The sequence below is a fragment of the Erinaceus europaeus genome, chromosome 13 (assembly GCF_950295315.1).
Source record: "Erinaceus europaeus chromosome 13, mEriEur2.1, whole genome shotgun sequence".
Lineage (NCBI taxonomy): Eukaryota > Metazoa > Chordata > Mammalia > Eulipotyphla > Erinaceidae > Erinaceus > Erinaceus europaeus.
Window position 1 is genome coordinate 50,028,317 of NC_080174.1, and position 17,500 is coordinate 50,045,816.

Below are 17,500 nucleotides of genomic sequence, written 5' to 3' on the forward strand. Positions count from 1 at the left end.
GTCGGGTGGTAGTGCTGTGGGTTAAGCTCAGGTGGCGCAAAGCACAAGGACCGGCTTAAAGATCCTGGTTTGAGCCCCCGACTTCCCACTTGCAGGGTAGTCGCTTCACAAGCAGTGAAGCAGGTCGGTGTCTGTCTTTCTCTCCCCCTCTCTGTCTTCCCCTCCTCTCTCCATTTTCTCTCTGTCCTATCCAACAACAACGACATCAATAATAACTACAACAATAAAACAAGGGCAACAAAAGGGAATAAATAAATATTTAAAAAAAGACTAGATTGAGGCATAAAAATCTTCTCTGACAAGCAACAATTGAAGGAGTCAAATATCACCAAATCTGCCCTGCAAGAAGTTCTGAAATTTCTCCTATAAACAATCACGTCACCATAAACATGCCATATATCAGAACACTCTAAAAGTTTAGAATAATGGCATTAAAATATCTTAAATCTATAATATCAATAAATGTCAATAGCCTAACCCAACCATATGTTGTCTGCAGGAATCCCACCTGACTCAACAAGACAAACACAGACTCAAAGTGAAAGGATGGAAAACTATCATACAAGCTGATGGACCACAAAAAGGGGCAGGAACAGCTCTTTTCATATTTGACATGATAGGCCTTAAAATAAATAAAATTTAAAAAGGTAGGAATGGACATTACTTAATGCTCAGAGGATCAGATAATCGAGAGGACTTAATGATTATTAACATCTGTGCACCCAACGACAGGCCATCTAAATACATCAAATATCTACTGAAAGAGCTACAGCAATATATTAACAGCAACAAGCAATATTACAGGATTTCAACACCCCACTCTCTCAACTTGACAGATCATGTAGGCAGAAAATCAGTAAAGAAACAAGGGAGCTAAATGAAGAGATAAATAAACTAGAACTATTGGGCATTTTCATAGTCATTCATCCCAAGAAACTGGAATGCACATTCTAGTCAAGTCCACATAGGTCATTCTCAAGGATAGAACATATGTTAGGTCACAAAGACAGTGTCAACAAATTCAAGAGCATTGAAATCATGACAAGCATCTTCTCAGACCACAGTGGAATTAAATTAACACACAATAACAAACAAAATACTAGTAAAAGTCCCAAAATATGGAAACTGAACAGTATACTACTTAACAACTACTGGGTCAAAGAGGAAATTAGGGAAGAAATGAAAATAGTTCGAGAATTCAATGAAAATGAAGACACGGGTTATCAAAATATTTGGGATACAGCTAAGGCAGGACAGAGAGGGAAGAGTTCACAGCCATACAAGCACACATTAGAAAATGAGAAAAAGCTCAAATAAACAACCTGACTGCACATCTTAAAGACTGAGAAGATGTACAAACTATTGTATTTTACTGTTGACTATAAACTATTAATTCTCCAGTAAATAAATAAAGAAAAAAAAAAGAAAGAAGAAAAAAGGGAGGCAACAATTTGAAAAGACAAGAGAGAACATAAAATGTTAAAACTAACATGTTGAGTTAATATAGGTAGGAACATGGACTAGTAAAGTCAGATCAGAAGCTAATCTTTGCTTTCACTTAGCAGCTTGATCACTCGCAAAAATCTCAACTCCTTCACCTGCAGCTCCCAATAGGGATCAAGGCACTTACCTTAGCGGCTAAAATGAGCTAACACTGCAAATGGTATGTCACGTGACGTCAGGGACAGGACAGTAGCTAGTGCAATACACTAACTCCCCAAGTTCTGCTTAGTGCTTTCTCTTCTAAACTTGTTTTTCAGTTTCTGTCCATGGTACTCAGAAAATTATAACTTTTCTCACAAGGCAAGTTTTTGGAACCTTATTTCACAGAAAAGTACAAGAGGTGAAGCTTTATTTGCCAAAGGACACAGCTGGTCAGTGACCAAAAAAGAATTGGAACTGAATTTGTGACATTACACATAATCTTCTTGTATAATGCATGTGCTACCGTGGCAAATGAAAGCACAAGGCTAAACGATAAGACAATCTTGAATAGTTTTTTTTACTGGTCAGGGCATGCTTGTAGTTCTGCGACCAGTTTTGGACACCACACTGTGAAATGCATTATACCTGCCTTAGAAATGTAACTTTCCGGGAAGCATCCTGGGCAGGCCCCGGGTCTCTATGTCTGCCTATACACTGGCCAGTCCTGTGCTAGGAGGGGCTGTACCAACCAGTAGCTCCAGAGGTCAAAGCTCTGGATGAATCTCTGGAAGACTTGGGCTCCTTTTGTTTTTTTCCTGGGTGACATTCCTGCTTTCTTCAGGTTTACTTTGTCTTGAAGTCTTCCTGGGACTAAGAGGTTGGTGGGGCTGTGTATATAGATAGTTTTCAGGTCTTTCCATCTCAGATGCATATTATTAGCTAGATGAAGGGAGCAAGACAAGTTTCTTGAGTCAAAATGTTGAATGATACATACCTGAAGCTTGGGGAAGTGGAGGGTCCCGGGCAGTGTTGACAGGTCTCCCGCTGGGCCGAACTTCTGCTGGGGAAAGAGAATGGAAGAAAAAAACAGGTCCAGCCTCTGGCATACACTCAGGTCACTCTAGTCATCTCTCTGATGTTGGGCCAGTGGATACTTTGAGATCTTGCTTTCAATGTGTCCTCTTAGACCAGGAAGTGAACTGTTGGTATGCTTCTAAAACCCCTTCTGTTTCATTGGTTTAATCCCCCCTGCTTAACACTGTATTCTATTTACATAACCACTGTTAACTAAGCACCACCCTGTCTCCAGGGCATTGGTTTAATCCCCACTGGTTCATGATGTCTTTTTGCTCCACCCCCTCTCCTAGTACACCCTAATTTCCACCAATATCTTTTCGCTCCACCCTCTCTATGTCACATCCTGTTTACACCCTACTTGGCCAGTATATATATATAAGGACAAGATTGTGATGATAGTTTTAGTTCAGTTTAGTTTAGATAGGTTGGCTTAGATTGTGCTGCCTTCCGCATGAATAAAGACTGATCTGCATACCACTCAGCCATGAGTCCCTGATCGTCTGTCTCCTACCGGCGAAGCTAGCTAGCCCGGCAGTGAACTACGTTCATGGCCAGGTGATGATATGGACCCAGTTCAAAATAAAATTTTTCTATCTTATTTATTTATTTATTCATTCCCTTATGTTGCCCTTGTTTTGTTGTTGTAGTTATTATTGTTGTTACTGATGTCATCCTTGTTGGATAGGACAGAGAGAAAATGGAGAGAGGAGGGGAAGACAGAGATGGGGAGGGAAAAATAGACACCTATAGACCTGCTTCACTGCTTGTGAAGTGACTCCCCTGCAGGTGGGAAGCCGGGGTCTTGAACCTTACGCCAGTCCTTGTGCTTCAAACTACCTGTATTTAACCTGGTGTGCTACTGCCCGACTCCCCAGAATAATAAAATTTAAAGACTTTCAAAATGAATTTACTTTTCCCATGGCAGTTATAGAAAAGTTAACGGGGGGGGGCTGGGTGGTGGTGCACCTGGTTGAGAACACACACTACAGTGCGCAAGGACCCAGGCTCAAGCAACTGGTCCCCACCTGCAGAGGGAAAGCTTCATAAGTGGTGACGCAGTGCCACAGGTGTGTCTCTGTCTTCTCTCCCTCTCTATCATCACCTTTCCTTTCAATTTCTGGCTGTCTCTATCCAATAAATAAATAATAAAAAAAACTTAAAAAAAGAGAAAAGTTAACAGGGACTTAGGATGTGATTTTATATAACTTCACTATTGTGTTAAATAATAAACATTATCAACATGTCAAGTAAGTACTATAATCTTGAAGTAGGAACATAGGCAGCAGTTCATGATACTTATAACAATTTCAATGTAATATGAAAATCCACAATTTCTACCAGTGACAATGTGATAGGTACTGTTCATGCTACAGGACTCTGTCTACATCATTAATGAAAGGACACAAAATTTCAGTCAGTGGTAAAGGAAAATAAAGACACAAATTTTCCCACCTTAGTCCACAGAGGCCTGAATGAACCTACTGGAGAACCCGAGTTGAAAAGCTTGGGAGTAGATAGCATAATGGTTATGCAAAGAGACTCTCTCTCTCTCTCTTCTTCTTTTTCTTCTTTTTTCAAAGGAATCCATATATATGTATATACATATATATTATATTTATTTATTTATTGGATAGAGACAGCCAGAAATTGAGAGAAAGGGGGAGATAGTAAGGGAGACAGGCAGAGCCACCTGCAGACCTGCATCACCACTTGTGAAGTTACCCCTTGCAGATAGGGGCTGGGGGCTTGAACCCAGGTCCTTGAGCACTGTAACATATGCACTGAAACAGGTGTGCTATCACCCAGCCCCTGCAAAGAAACTTTCATGCCCGAGGGTCCCAAGTCCCAGGTTCAGTCCACTATACTTCCATAAACCAGAGCTGAGCAGGGCTCTGATATAAATAAATAAATAAATAAATAAATAAATAAATAAATAAATAAATAAATGTCTTTGGGGTTCAAAAGTAGGGCACTTGGTAGAGTGCACATGTTACAAAGTGCAAGAATCCAGATTCAAGCCTCCCCACCTGTAAGGGTGTAAAAGCTTCATAGGTGGTAAAGCAGTGCTACAAATGTCTTTCTCCCCTTTTCATTTTTTGTAAATTGTTTTCTTTCTTTTTGCCTCCAGGGTTATCACTGGGGCTTGGTGACAGCACTGTGAATCTACTGCTCCTGGTGGCCATTTCCCTCCCTAATTCCCCCCCTGTTTTATTTGATAGAATAGAAAGAAATTGAGAAACGAGGAGAAGATAAGAGAGGGAGAAAGACACCTGCAGATCTGCTTTACTGCTTGTGAAGTGACTCCCCTGCAGGTGGGGAGCAGGGACTCGAACCCAGGTCCTTGCACACTGTAATATGTGCACTTAACAGGGTGCACCACTGCCTGGCCCCCTCTCTTTCTCCCTGTCTCTTCTTTCCTCATTATTCTCTCTGTGTGTCTCTATCCATATTTAATACACATATATATGTATGTATATATATATATATATATATATATATATATATACACATATATACACATATACATACACACACACACACACACACACACACACACACACACATATCCTGTTCTGGATCCTTCTTTCTCTATATTAAGGTGACTCTTCCACTGATCAAAAGTGGACTTCCTGGGGGTTGAGCAGTAGTATATCAGGATAAATGCACATAGTGTGAAGCAGGAGGACTGGTGCAAGGATCCCGGTTTGAACCCCTGGCTCCCCACCTGCAGGGGGAGGTCGTTTCATAAGCAGTGCAGGAGGTCTGCAGGTGTCTATCTTTCTCCTTCTCTGTCTCCCCCTCCTTTCTCAATTTCTCTGTCCTATCCAACAACAACAGCAACAATAGCAATAAGAACAATGGAAAAAGATGGCCTCCAGGAGCATTGGACTCATAGTACAGGCACTAAGCCCCAGCAGTAACTCTGGAGGCAAAAAAAAAAAAAAGAGAGGAGGGCAGGTAGCGGCGCACCTGGTTGAGTGCACATGTTACAGTGTGCAAGGACCTGGGTTCAAGCCCCCAGTCCCCACCTGCAGGGGAAAGCTTTGCAAGTGGTGAAGCAGGGGTGCAGGAGTTTGTCTCTCTCCCTCTCTGTGTCCCCCTTCCTTCTCGATTTCTAGATGCCTCTAGTCAATAAATAAAGATAATTTTTAAAAGAAGTGGACTTCCTGAGCCCTAGTGGGAGTCTTAGTAAGTGCTTCACTTACTTGTATTGATTATATTTAGACCGAGAAAACTTCACTGGCAAAGGCAGAAGCAAGAACTCAGGATCTGAGCCAGCCAGTCTAGCTCAACTGTTGGGTAACCCTGACCTGTCCCCTCACAATGCAGGATCCTCATCTCCTTTCACAATGCACAGGCATATCAAATTATCATGCTGTACACGGTAGATCTATTACAATATTTGCTTGTCAATTACACAATAATAAATCTAGAAGAAATAATGAAAGAGAGCGCTTCATCTTAAGAATAAAAAGATCAGTTAAAAACTGTCAAAGGATTTGAATAGACATGTTGTTAAAATTTTCGGAGGCGTGGGAATTGTGTGGAGTTGTACCCCTCCTACCCTATGGTTTTGTTAATTAATCCTTTCTTAAATAAAAAAAAAAAAAAAATTTTCGGAGGCTCTTGCCGGGCGGGTTAGCTTGCTTCATGGCGGGTAACAGAGATGCGGAGACATCGGCTGGGCAGGGAAGCTGTATTTCTTTATTCAGGAACAACGGATTCATAAACTAAGACAAACTAATCACCAAACAGAACTCTGCTGTCTCTTTGCGGCGGCGCAAGCACTCTTTCTTTTACTCTGGAACTCAGGAACCCAGGAACTCTGTCTCTCTGGCACTCTCTCTTACTCTGTAACCCTGAAACTCTCGAACTCAGGAACTCAGGAACTCTCGGACTCAGGAACCCTCTCTTACTCTCGAACTCTGAAACTCTCACACTCTCGAACTCAGGAACCCTCTCCCCGGGTTTCTTGGGGCGGGGCCAAGCAGGCCCGCGAAATTAACAGGCCTGATCCAATTCTCTTGGCGGGGGGAGGGCTAGAACAAGCCAATGTAAAGCATACGGCATAGACATTTATATGGAGTAGATGAACAAATGACCAATAGACACATGAAAAGATGCTTAACATCATTACCCACAGGGAAATTCAAATCCCGGCCACAATGAGATACCACTTCAAACCTGCTTAGGACAGCTAGACTAAAAATGACAGACAATAACAAGGGTTGGCAAGGGCGTGGAGTAATCAAACCTAGACTATGTAAAATGGTATAGGCACTTTGCAAAAGTGATAGTTCCTTAAGACATTCCACTTCTATTCCTAGAATTACACCTAAGAGGGGGCCAGGAAGTGGTGCACCTGGTTAAGTGCATACACTACATGGCACAAGGACCTGGGTTCAAGCCCCTGGTCCCCACCTGCAGGGGGAAAGCTTCACAAGTGGTGAAGCAGGGCTGCAGGTGTCTCTCTGGCTCTCTCCCTTTCTATCTTCCCCTTCTTAATTTCTCTCTGTCCCTATGCAATAATGCATAAATATTAATGAAACTATTAAACTTTTAAAAAAAAATTAAAAAGAAACAAAGGGCTATATGTCGTTTATTTTATTATTTTTTAAAAATTTTGTTTTTCCCTTTTGTTGTCCTTTATTTTCCCTTTTTATTGTCATTGTTGCTGTTATTATTATTGTTGTTGTTACTGCTGTTGTTGTTGGATAGGACAGAGAGAAATGGAGAGAGGAGGGGAAGACAGAGAGGGGGAGAGAAAGATAGACACCTGCAGACCTGCTTCACTGCCTGTGAAGCAAACCCCCTGCAGGTGGGGAGCCGGGAGCTTGAACCGGGATCCTGATGCCAGTCTGTGCGCTTTGCGCCAGGTGCACTTAACCCGCTGCACCACCGCCCAGCTCCCTGTTTTTTTTTTTTTTTAAAGAAAGAAATATACCTAAGAGAACTGAAACCATAAATCCATACAAAAACACATACACTTCTGCTCAAAGCAGCAGTAACCACAATGGCCCCACAGTCCAAACAACTCAAATATCCATGAAGAGATAAAATGGATAAATGAAATGGGAAGTATTCATCAGTGAAATATTATTCAGGCTCCCCAAAGGTATGAAATTCTGATATACACTATAGCATGGGTAAACCATGAAAACAGTTACACTCATTGAAATAACCTAGAAACAAAAGGGCAAATAGACTTGAGGTCTGAGAAGAGGCAGATTCCTAGAGATTGAAAGTATGATATAGGTTACTAAGGTGAGAGGGAGAGGAGAATGGGGTGTAATTATTTATTTATTTTTAAAAAGATTTTTTTCCCTTTTGTTGCTCTTGATGTTTATTGTTGTCGTTGTTATTATTGTTATTGCTGTCATCATTGTTGGATAGGACAGAGAGAAATGGAGAGAGGAGGGGAAGACAGAAAGGGGGAGAGAAAGATAGACACCTGCAGACCTGCTTCACCGCCTGTGAAGCAACTCCACTGCAGGTGAGGAGCCAGGGGCTCGAACCGGGATTCTGATGCTGGTCCCTGCGCTTTGTGCCATGTGCACTTAACCTGCTGCACCACCACCCGGCTCCTGTTATTATTTATTTGCCACCAGGACTATTGATGGGGCTTAGTGCCTGCACAGCTCCACCATCTCCTGTGGTCATTTTTTTTTCTTTCTGTTTGTGACAGAGGATGGGAAACAGAGACAGACAGAAGGAGAGACACTGTCAGACACTGCCCCACTGCCTGTGCACAGCAGGTGGGGACCCAGGCTGGAATCCAGGTTCTTGCATATGGTAATTTGGGAGTGCTTCTGGGTACACCATCACCCAGCACCTAAGAGATACTGTTTCCTTGTTTAATATGTACAGAGTTTCTTTCAGGGATGAAGAAAAAAAAAAAACTTGAAATGGACAGTAATGAGGGCTACACAGTGTTGTGTGCACTTAATGTTACTGAATCATACACTTAAAAATTATTAAAGCTGGAGAGACAGCATAATGGTCAACAGTCTTACTCAACAGTCTTTTCTGTCTGAGGAACAGATGACCCAGGTTCAATCCCTGACACCACCCTAAGCCAGAGCTGAGCAGTAGTCTGGTAAACAAACAAAACCCAATAAATAAATAAATAAATAAATAAAGCATTATGTGTCAATTATATTTCAATAAAAATAAAATTATAACACAAGTTCAAATGATAAAATTTATTTTATGTCTATTCCACCACGATAATTATACTCTAGAAAAGAAACATTCCATTACTACCATACGTGGAGGATAAATATTACTTTTCATAAATAAAAATTACAGTAATACATACAAACAATGAAATGTTATTAAATTTGAGCTCTGGTAAAAAAGTTCAGAGCCTTCTGCCTATGAGGTGCAGGACAGCAAAGTACTCCGTGAATTCTGAAGTGAAACCGGCAGTGTTGGAACCTCATTTCTTCTTTTTCACCTGCAAGTGACCTTGGGCATGTTACTTAATCCCGGTCTGCCTCTGTTTTCTCATGTGTTAACTGATACAAAACAGCACTGCCTCAAAGATGACTGTGAGCACTACATGAGTTAGGACATACAAAGCACGCGCTCGGAGCAGGGGCGGGCTGGGAGCTGGTGCAACTGCTTGAGTGTACATGTTGCTTCCCGAGCAGTGAAGCAGGGCTACGGGTGCTTCTCTCCGTCCATCTCCCCCTCTCATCTCAATTTCTCTTGGTCTCTATCCAATAAATAAATAAATAAATAAATAAATAAATAAACAAAACAAAAAACCAAGCCCGGCATATGGTGAGATCAGCACTCACCATTAAAGCCACTGCAGCCCCCTTTGGTCCTTTATCTTTTCTTGCAGAACTGGGATCTCACACAGGCATGATTTTACCACTCCCAGGTCAACTTGCCCCCCTCATATAGAAAGACAGGGAGAGAGAGAGAGAGAGAGAGAGAGAGAGCACAGAACTGCAGTTTTCTTTGACAGTGTTGTGACTCTCCCATGTGATGTGAGGAGCTGAACCTGGGCTGCACACAGGACAAAGCACATGCCCTACCCAGTGAACTGTTTCTCTGGTGACCCTTTATTTTTGCTGAACTTTTAGTACTGGGCCCAGCCAGAACTTTTCCCAGGAAGCCTTCTCTGACTCCACCCCCTGTCCCGCCCCCTCCCCCCAAGACTGATATAGTGTCCCTTCTTCCCTACCCAGCATTTAGCACATTTCTATGTTCTCCCTAAGGTAGTGTTCTATCTGAGTCTGTTTTCTAGCAGCTGGATAGGAGCAGCTGGATAGGGCAGACACGGTGTCCTTCATCTCCCAATCCCCCACACCCAGCACAGGCATGGCCCCTTGATAATGCTCAACAAACAAGAAACAAAGGGATTGAGGAGAGTGGGAGTCACGTCTGGGATATTTCAGTAACCCGAGGGAATTGTGGGCAGATGCTGTGTCATCATAGTGATAATGTATGCAATGTGTTGTTACAGTCTGGTAGAACAAAGAGCTCTTCTCTGTCTGATGATTAAGTATAATCATGGGAGTCTGTTTAAACACAGGCAGAAAGTGGCAAGATTAAACACGGATGGCTTCACTATCTGCCACTCTGGGCAGCTCTGGTTTGTAGACACTCAACACCTCAGGAAATCAGAAACAAGAGTCCAGCTTCTGAATTTTGTATCTTTTCCTTCTCCTTCGCCTTGTTTCATTCAAGTTCAGTTGTTACCTTTACCTCCCTTCTTACCCCCAACCCCCATCCACATAGGTAGACTCACCCAAGCAGATGGGTGGTTTGCCAGTCCAACTGCCATCTGCTTTGCAGGTGCGGTGCTCAGAGCCACCCTTAAGGGAGAAGCCTTCCTGGCAGGAATAGATGAGTGTGTAGCCCATGGAGGGCAAGTCCAAGGCCCCGACATTGGCATGGGTTGGTGTCTCTGGCTGTTTGCAGTGATGAGCTGGAGGGGAAGAAAAGACATTATTGGACCAGGCGAGATTAGGGGGTTTAGATGTGTCTTTCACTCTTACCCCGTTCCTTGATGTAACGCCCCCTCCTTTCCTTTACAAAAGTAAAAAAAAAAAATCCAGAAGACTATCTTTGCGGTTGCTAGTTTTTTGCTACCCCTAGAAAATTCTTTCTTTCTCTACTAAGGCACAGGAGATGCCTTCAGATATATGAAAGGATTTTGTGTGGAAGTGCCTTATGTAAGGTCTCAAGAAATAAGTAAGGAATACAAAGAGACCAAGATTGGTCTTAATGGGAAGCTGTCCTGCACAGTATTTCAGCTGGTCCTGGATGCCTTTCTGGGGGCAGATAATGAGTTGTCCAAAGTTGTCTTGAGATGCAGAAGTGTGCACTCACGGACACAGTCTGGAGGGGTTCCACTCCAGGTGAGGTTGGGAAGGCAGGTCCTTGTGGTGGAGCCCTGAAGCAAGTAACCCTTTTGACATCGGAAGAGCACTGTGCTTCCAACCTGTGGGGAGGAGGAAAGTCTCGTGATCACCTTTCACCTAGCAAAGCTCAGATCCTGTCACTCAAATATGTACTTTCCCATAACCCAACTCCCACCTCTGCCATTGTCTCTATCTGCAACACTTTTCAGCATCTTTGCCTGGTTTAGCCTTAGTCATTTTTCAAGGCAGTTACAGCCTGCCTCTTCAATAGGGATGGCCCACCTCTGTGAGTCGGATCAGTGCTTCCACTGGACACAACCATCTGAGGTGGTAGACAGAGGCTTGATTTGGAATCAGAAGACCCTTTATCAATGGCTTCTACACTTACTCAAAAATGAAAGAGTGTGAAACTCTCTGTGCCTTGGTTTTCCTATGTAGAAACTGGGGCTGATATTCCTGGGATACATCTGAGATACATCGAAAAGCTGGGACACTCAACTGTGATGGCAGATTTGGAATGTGAAGAACTGTATAAAAGTTATTTCGTGTGCGTGTGTGTGTACCTGTAAATGCCTTAAGCATGAGGAGACTTATCTTCCTTACAGATATGTTCCTCAGACTCAGAAGCTGTGGTTTGTGAAAATCTGTTGAACAGAACTTCCATCTCTTCCTCTGCTCACTGGTTACCCCATCCAAGTTCTTTAACATGGTAATGTGTGAATTCTACCTGGTGAACTACCTCCTGGTCCCTACCTTTCTCTTTCTGAAGGATGAACCCAAGCAGTGCGGTTCAAAGAGACAAAGTGTTTCCTCTCCTCAGTTTGAAAATCCTGATATTCCCCCACCCCTGTAGTGCTGTCCTGAGGAATGCCTCCAGATCAGGCCCGGACTTGGCTGACCTCATTACCTGGTAACCCTGGGAGTTGTTCTGAATCCCAAACTGTGGCATACCGGGGTCTGCACACATTGTCAGCGTTGGGTCTGGATGGAAAACAAAGAAACAGATCACATGGTCCCTGATGCTTTTGTTGACTCAGCTCACTCTGAGAAATAGGTGTAGAAAAGAAAATGGAGGGGGTCGGGCGGTGGCGCAGTGGGTTAAGCGCATGTGGCGCAAAGCGCAGGGACTGGCGTAAGGATCCCGGTTCGAGCCCCCGGCTCCCCACCTGCAGGGGAGTCGCTTCACAGGCGGTGAAGCAGGTCTGCAGGTGTCTTTCTCTCCCCTTCTCTGTCTTCCCCTCCTCTCTCCATTTCTCTCTGTCCTATCCAACAACGAATTGCGTCAACAAGGGCAATAATAATAACCACAACGAAGCTACAAGGGCCACAAAAGGGGGGGAAAATGGCCTCCAGGAGCGGTGGATTCATGGTGCAGGCACCGAGCCCAGCAATAACCCTGGAGGAGGAAAAAAAAAAGAAAAAAAAGAAAAGAAAAGAAAATGGAGCCCCAGCCTCATTTCCTTGCCTTTTGACATCTCCACCAGAGTCCTACCCCTGGTTGGCTATACAGTTCCAAACAGCCCATTAACTCTGGCTACTTCACATCCTGCCCTGAGAAACTTAGAGGAGGACCTGTCCCCTTTTGTAGAGGAGACCTCCAAAGACAGAGAGAAAACTTAACATCTGGGTCCATGAGAAGGATGCCCACCAGCTGGCTCACTCTCCCAGATAACCTCTTACCTATGCAGCTGGGCTGGGTGCCACTCCATGTCCCGTCTGACTGACAAAACCTTCGTGGAGAGCCCACCAGCACCAGAGGGGGGTGGCAGGAGAAGGAGACAGATGACCTGTAGGAGAAGCCTCTGTCCTCTCTCCTCCCTCGGGGTGGGACACCAGGATCTCCACAGAACACAGCTGGGAAGACAAAGGAAGAGAGAGAGAGAGAGGTCCAGGATGCTTTCCAGCGCCCGTTATGGCCGCCACACACACCTATCCCTGATCACTCCTTGGCTTTCTCCTGCTGCTTTCCTTTCCTCCAGGTCCCGCTGGAACTCTGGAAGCCGGGGAAGCCTGAGTACAGTGTTTCTGTTGCCTCTATGCTGCCACTGCTGTGTGTCTCCTTTCCTTCACATATTCATTTTTAATAATCATCCAAGAAATGGAAGTTTAGAACACAGAGGGAAGAAATATGAATCGACTAACCCTAAAGTTGTTTTCCCCCTTTTCTGCTCATTCCCCTTTAGTTTTCACTCAACCGTGTGCACAGCTGTGAACTTACTGTTCAAGTGTTGTTACCTTTGCTACTGTGTAAACGTTTTTCTGTTTAAGTTTATTATTACTAATTATTATTTTCCCAGAGAACTGTTTAGTTCTGGCTTATGGCTGTACTGAGGATTGAACCTGTGACCTCTGAACCTCATGATGGCATGAAAGTTGCTATACCTCAGTCATCATTTCTCCAGGTCTACAGCATCATTACTGGTTATTGCCACATCATTTCACAATGAAAGGCTATGCCATATTTATTAGTTTTTTAAATTTTTAGTTATATTTATTTATTGGATAGAGACAGCCAGAAATTTAGAGGGAAGGGGGTGGTAGAGAGGGAGAGAGACAAGAGAGACACCTGCAGCACTGCTTCACCACTTGCAAAGCTTTCCCCCTGCAGGGGGGGACCGGGGGCTCGAACCCAGGTCCCTTGCCTGTTACAATGTGCACTCAACCAGGTGTGCCGCCACCTGGCCCCTACCATATTTACTGCTTTTAGCTCTACATTAGACATTTTCCATTAGAGTAAGATACAAATGGCTAGTCTTTCATATGTGTTGTTTTCCTTAGGGAAATTATCTAAGGGTAGGCTTATTATCTTCAAGATCTTAATGTATTTGAAGCTTCTGACGTGTACCAGGGTTCTTCCAAAGTGTGTGCATGTATATACCATGGTGGGGAGCATATAGTGGACCTGTTCCATTTAGATGACCACTGAGCATCACTACAAGTTGACTATGGAATTTAAATTATCTAGTAGCAAACAGAATACATACCAGCCCCATCTCTATGTTCTGCTCAGTGTCACACATGTTTGCATCCACAGGGTACTAAACATGCTATCTCCTTTACTGGCAGAAAACGGCCTGTGTTTTAAAAGGGGATCAACTACAATAGTAATTCTGATGGTTGTCAAACTAGCTGAAAGGGGTTCTACCTATATATATATTTTTACCCTTAGAATCAATAACTTACAAGCAGATGTTAAGATGAAAGGTGATCAGTGTGGTGTGGTGTAAGAGCTAGCCCGTGGGATCACCAGTGCTTGTGTCCCGTTGATTATAAGTCATAGTGGTTTGCACTTGACTCAGAACAGAACAGGCAGCATGGGTAGCACCACATCCAAATGGATCTTCACACACTCATTTAATGTGATATATTTAAAAGACAGGTCCTCATGGTGACCGTATGTGGCTTTGTAGTGTCAATTTTTTTGTATCCCAAAATGAAAAGTTAAAATCCATGTCTATTCTTTTTATTTTAAAAGTTCTAGTGGCAATAATGTAATCTATAAATTTAAGTAGAATTTTAGAGATGATTCTTTGGAGAAATGAATTTTTTTTCTTCAGACTTTCTTTTTCGTTAACTTGTTGTAACAGATGCTTTGTTTGAATCTCATTATTTCCATTAGGCAAGTAAGAACTGACACCTACCCCTCTACACACACACACACACACACACACACCACCCCTCCACCTCCCAGACTTCTCCTGTGAGAATAATGTGATGACATGTGCAAACAACTCTTGAGGTGGGAGCACAAAGCACTGTGGAAACTTAATTTGTTATTTGTATGAATGAGCTGAGATGAGGGAGCTGAGGTGCTGTTTCTACCAGCTAGCAAGTACACAGGTAGGTAATCAGAGCTGAACTATAGTCCCCATGTGATTCTTCTGCATTCCTGTTTGGCTTCTTTCTCCACAAATGTCAAATAGCAGGTATTAAACATCTTTCTGGTTTGTTTTCTTCTGTTTTTGGCATCAAAATAAGTTAGCAGAAATGAATCCTGTCTTCTGAGATTTTAGGATGCAAATCAGAAGCAGGCACAAAAGATGGAAGACAGGGCCAGGTGGTGATGCACTTGGTTAAGCACACACATTACAGTGCACAAAGACCTGGGTTCAAGCCCCTGGTCCCAGCCTGCAGGGGGAAAGCTTCATGAGTGGTGAAACTGGGCTGCAGGTGTCTCTCTGTCTCTTTCCCTCTCTACCTCTTCCTCTGCTCTCAATTTTTTTTCTCTCTCTCTCTATACAATAATAAATAATTTTTTAAGATTTTATTTATTTATTTTTTAATTTGTTATTGGATAGAGGCACAGAGAAATTGAGAGAGAAGGGGGATATAGAGAGGAAGAGAAACAGAGAGACACTTGCAGACCTGCTTCACCACCTGTGAAGCGACTTCCCTGCAGGTGGGGAGCCATGGGCTTGAACCGAGATCCTAACCGGTCCTTGTGCTTTTGCGCCAAGTGCGCTTAACTCATATATATTTTTTTGCCTCCAGTGTTATTGCTGGGGCTCAGTGCCTGATCCTGGAGGTCATTTTCCCCCTTTTGTTGCCCTTGTTGTTGTTACCTTGTTGTGGTTATTATTGTTATTGTGGAGGTTATTCGTTGTTGGATAGGACAGAGAGAAATGGAGAAAGGAGGGGAAGACAGAGAGGGGGAGAGAAAGGCAGGCACCTGCAGATCGGCTTCACTGGCTGCGAAGCGACTCCCCTGCAGGTGGGGAGCTGGGGGCTCGAACTGGGATCCTTATGCCAGTCCTTGTGCTTTGTGCCACGTGCACCTAAACCACTGCACTACCGCCCGACCCCCTAAATAAAAATATTTTAATAGATGGAAGACAAGACTAAATAATGTGGTTTAGGTATTAGCAAAATTCACTGAAAAGGCACAAATGTATAAGGAAGTTAGCAGAAGAAGAAGTTGCATATTTGGTAATGGTGGAACTGAAAAGTTGACTTCAGAAGCTGTTTTAATGAAGAAGGGATCTGCCTACCTACTGGGAAGAGAGTGTGGGGAGAGCTGAGAGAAGGATGGAGAAGTTTGGCCCAAGTATCACTGAGAAAGAGCTCAGCCACAATCAGATATACTACAGAGACAAAAACCCCTAACTTCACTATCTTAGGGAATTATGTAAGTGGAGGAAGTGGTGCGATGCAGATATATTCACGATGAAATGGCAAGGAAGTGGTTAGGTTTCTCAAAGTGTAAGAGGCAGAAAAGCAGTCTGGAGGAGACAATGCCAAGAACTACTCTATGACCAGATGCGAAGTGTGGAAATAGTGGTAAGAATTCCACTGGGGGCGGGGTATTGCTCACATCTCAGTGATCAGCCACTTGATCACAGTGAACTCACTATAGAGCACAGCAGGCTGTAAATAAATATATCTGTTTCTCCACAGCTGCCTGAAAACAGTGCCTATCAAAGGCAAAGTTCTATAAGGTAGCACTTCCAGCATGCAGAATCAGCCCCTCTCTTCCTCCCTCCTTCCTTTCCTTCTTTTCCTTATTGTTTCTCTCTACTAGAGCACTACTCCATTCTGGTTTATGGTGTTGCTGGGAATTGAACCTGACATGTCCAGTGCCTTAGGTGTCCACGTTTGTTGTGTGTAAGATATTCATGCCCAGTCCAGGTGTAAGCCCAGCCCCTACAGTACTGAAAGAAGCTTTGGTGCTATGGAGTCTTTCTCTCTGTCCTCTACCCATGTTTCTATCTATCTGAAAAAGAAGACAGAAAGGCAGGGAGAAAGAAAGAAAGAAAGAGAGAGAGGGAGGGAGAGAGAAAGAAAGAAAGAAAGGAGAAAAGTCATCTTGGAGCAGTAAAGCCCCAGTGATAAAATAAAATAAAATAAAATAAATAAATAACAACAATAAAGGAATTCCATTGCATCAACCTCTGTGCTATTTCCCCTGGTTTTTAAAGAGAGCATCCTCATGCTCTGGTGTGAATGTGCACCCACAGAATCATAAAGTTCACAACACATGCAACATCAAGTGGAAACTGGACATGTAGTCTCTGCTTGGAAGCTGGTGGGTGGGGAGGGGCTGGAGGGGATGTCTGGACTGATCAATCAGAAGTCAGTTAAAGGCCAAGCATACCCAAGAGGTGACAACTCAAAGAACAAGAAATATAAATCAGTGGCAAGGAAAGAGCATATCAGTCTTCTTAATAAGCAATGTGATGCCAATTATAGTAATGAGGCATCTTTTTAAACTTCCCAGGCTATTAAATATTAAAAATATCACCATAATCTACTGTTAATAAGTGTGTGTGTCAAAAAAGCATTCTCATAAACTTCTGGTGAGGGTGTAAATTAGGCTTCTTTCTAAAGGTAGTTTGACAACACATGCCAAGAAATATTGAGAGCGTGATTACTGGCCCAGCACTCTCACTCCTTTGATTTATCACAAGGGTATAGATGTGCTATTATCATGGATAATTATTGCACAACTGCTTCAAGCATGATTAGATTTGGAGAAACTCAAATTCATCACCAGTAGCAGAAGATTAAACAAGCTGTGGTGTCTACAAGAAAATTCTTCAAAGCCATTAAACACGAGATCAGCATGTATCACAAGAGAAAGGCAGTGATGTGTTTTACAGCATATTTCAATCAGGTTTTAGGTG

The 17,500-nt window shown here is 43.2% G+C and overlaps 1 protein-coding gene across 4 annotated transcripts in view; it reads right to left on the reverse strand.

The window, feature by feature from the left end:
* Window positions 1–17,500, reverse strand: part of CSMD2 (CUB and Sushi multiple domains 2) — an 814,611-nt gene that overhangs the window by 14,105 nt on the left and 783,006 nt on the right. For 3 of the 4 annotated variants that reach the window (XM_060205823.1, XM_060205822.1, XM_060205820.1), the window contains 5 exons: window positions 12,561–12,734; window positions 11,788–11,861; window positions 10,849–10,960; window positions 10,265–10,444; window positions 2,420–2,485 (listed from right to left, as the gene is read on the reverse strand). In XM_060205823.1, coding sequence (XP_060061806.1) covers window positions 2,420–2,485; window positions 10,265–10,444; window positions 10,849–10,960; window positions 11,788–11,861; window positions 12,561–12,734 — 606 coding nt within the window. The remainder of the gene's footprint in view (window positions 1–2,419; window positions 2,486–10,264; window positions 10,445–10,848; window positions 10,961–11,787; window positions 11,862–12,560; window positions 12,735–17,500) is intronic. The other variant, XM_060205821.1, reaches the window with a different exon arrangement.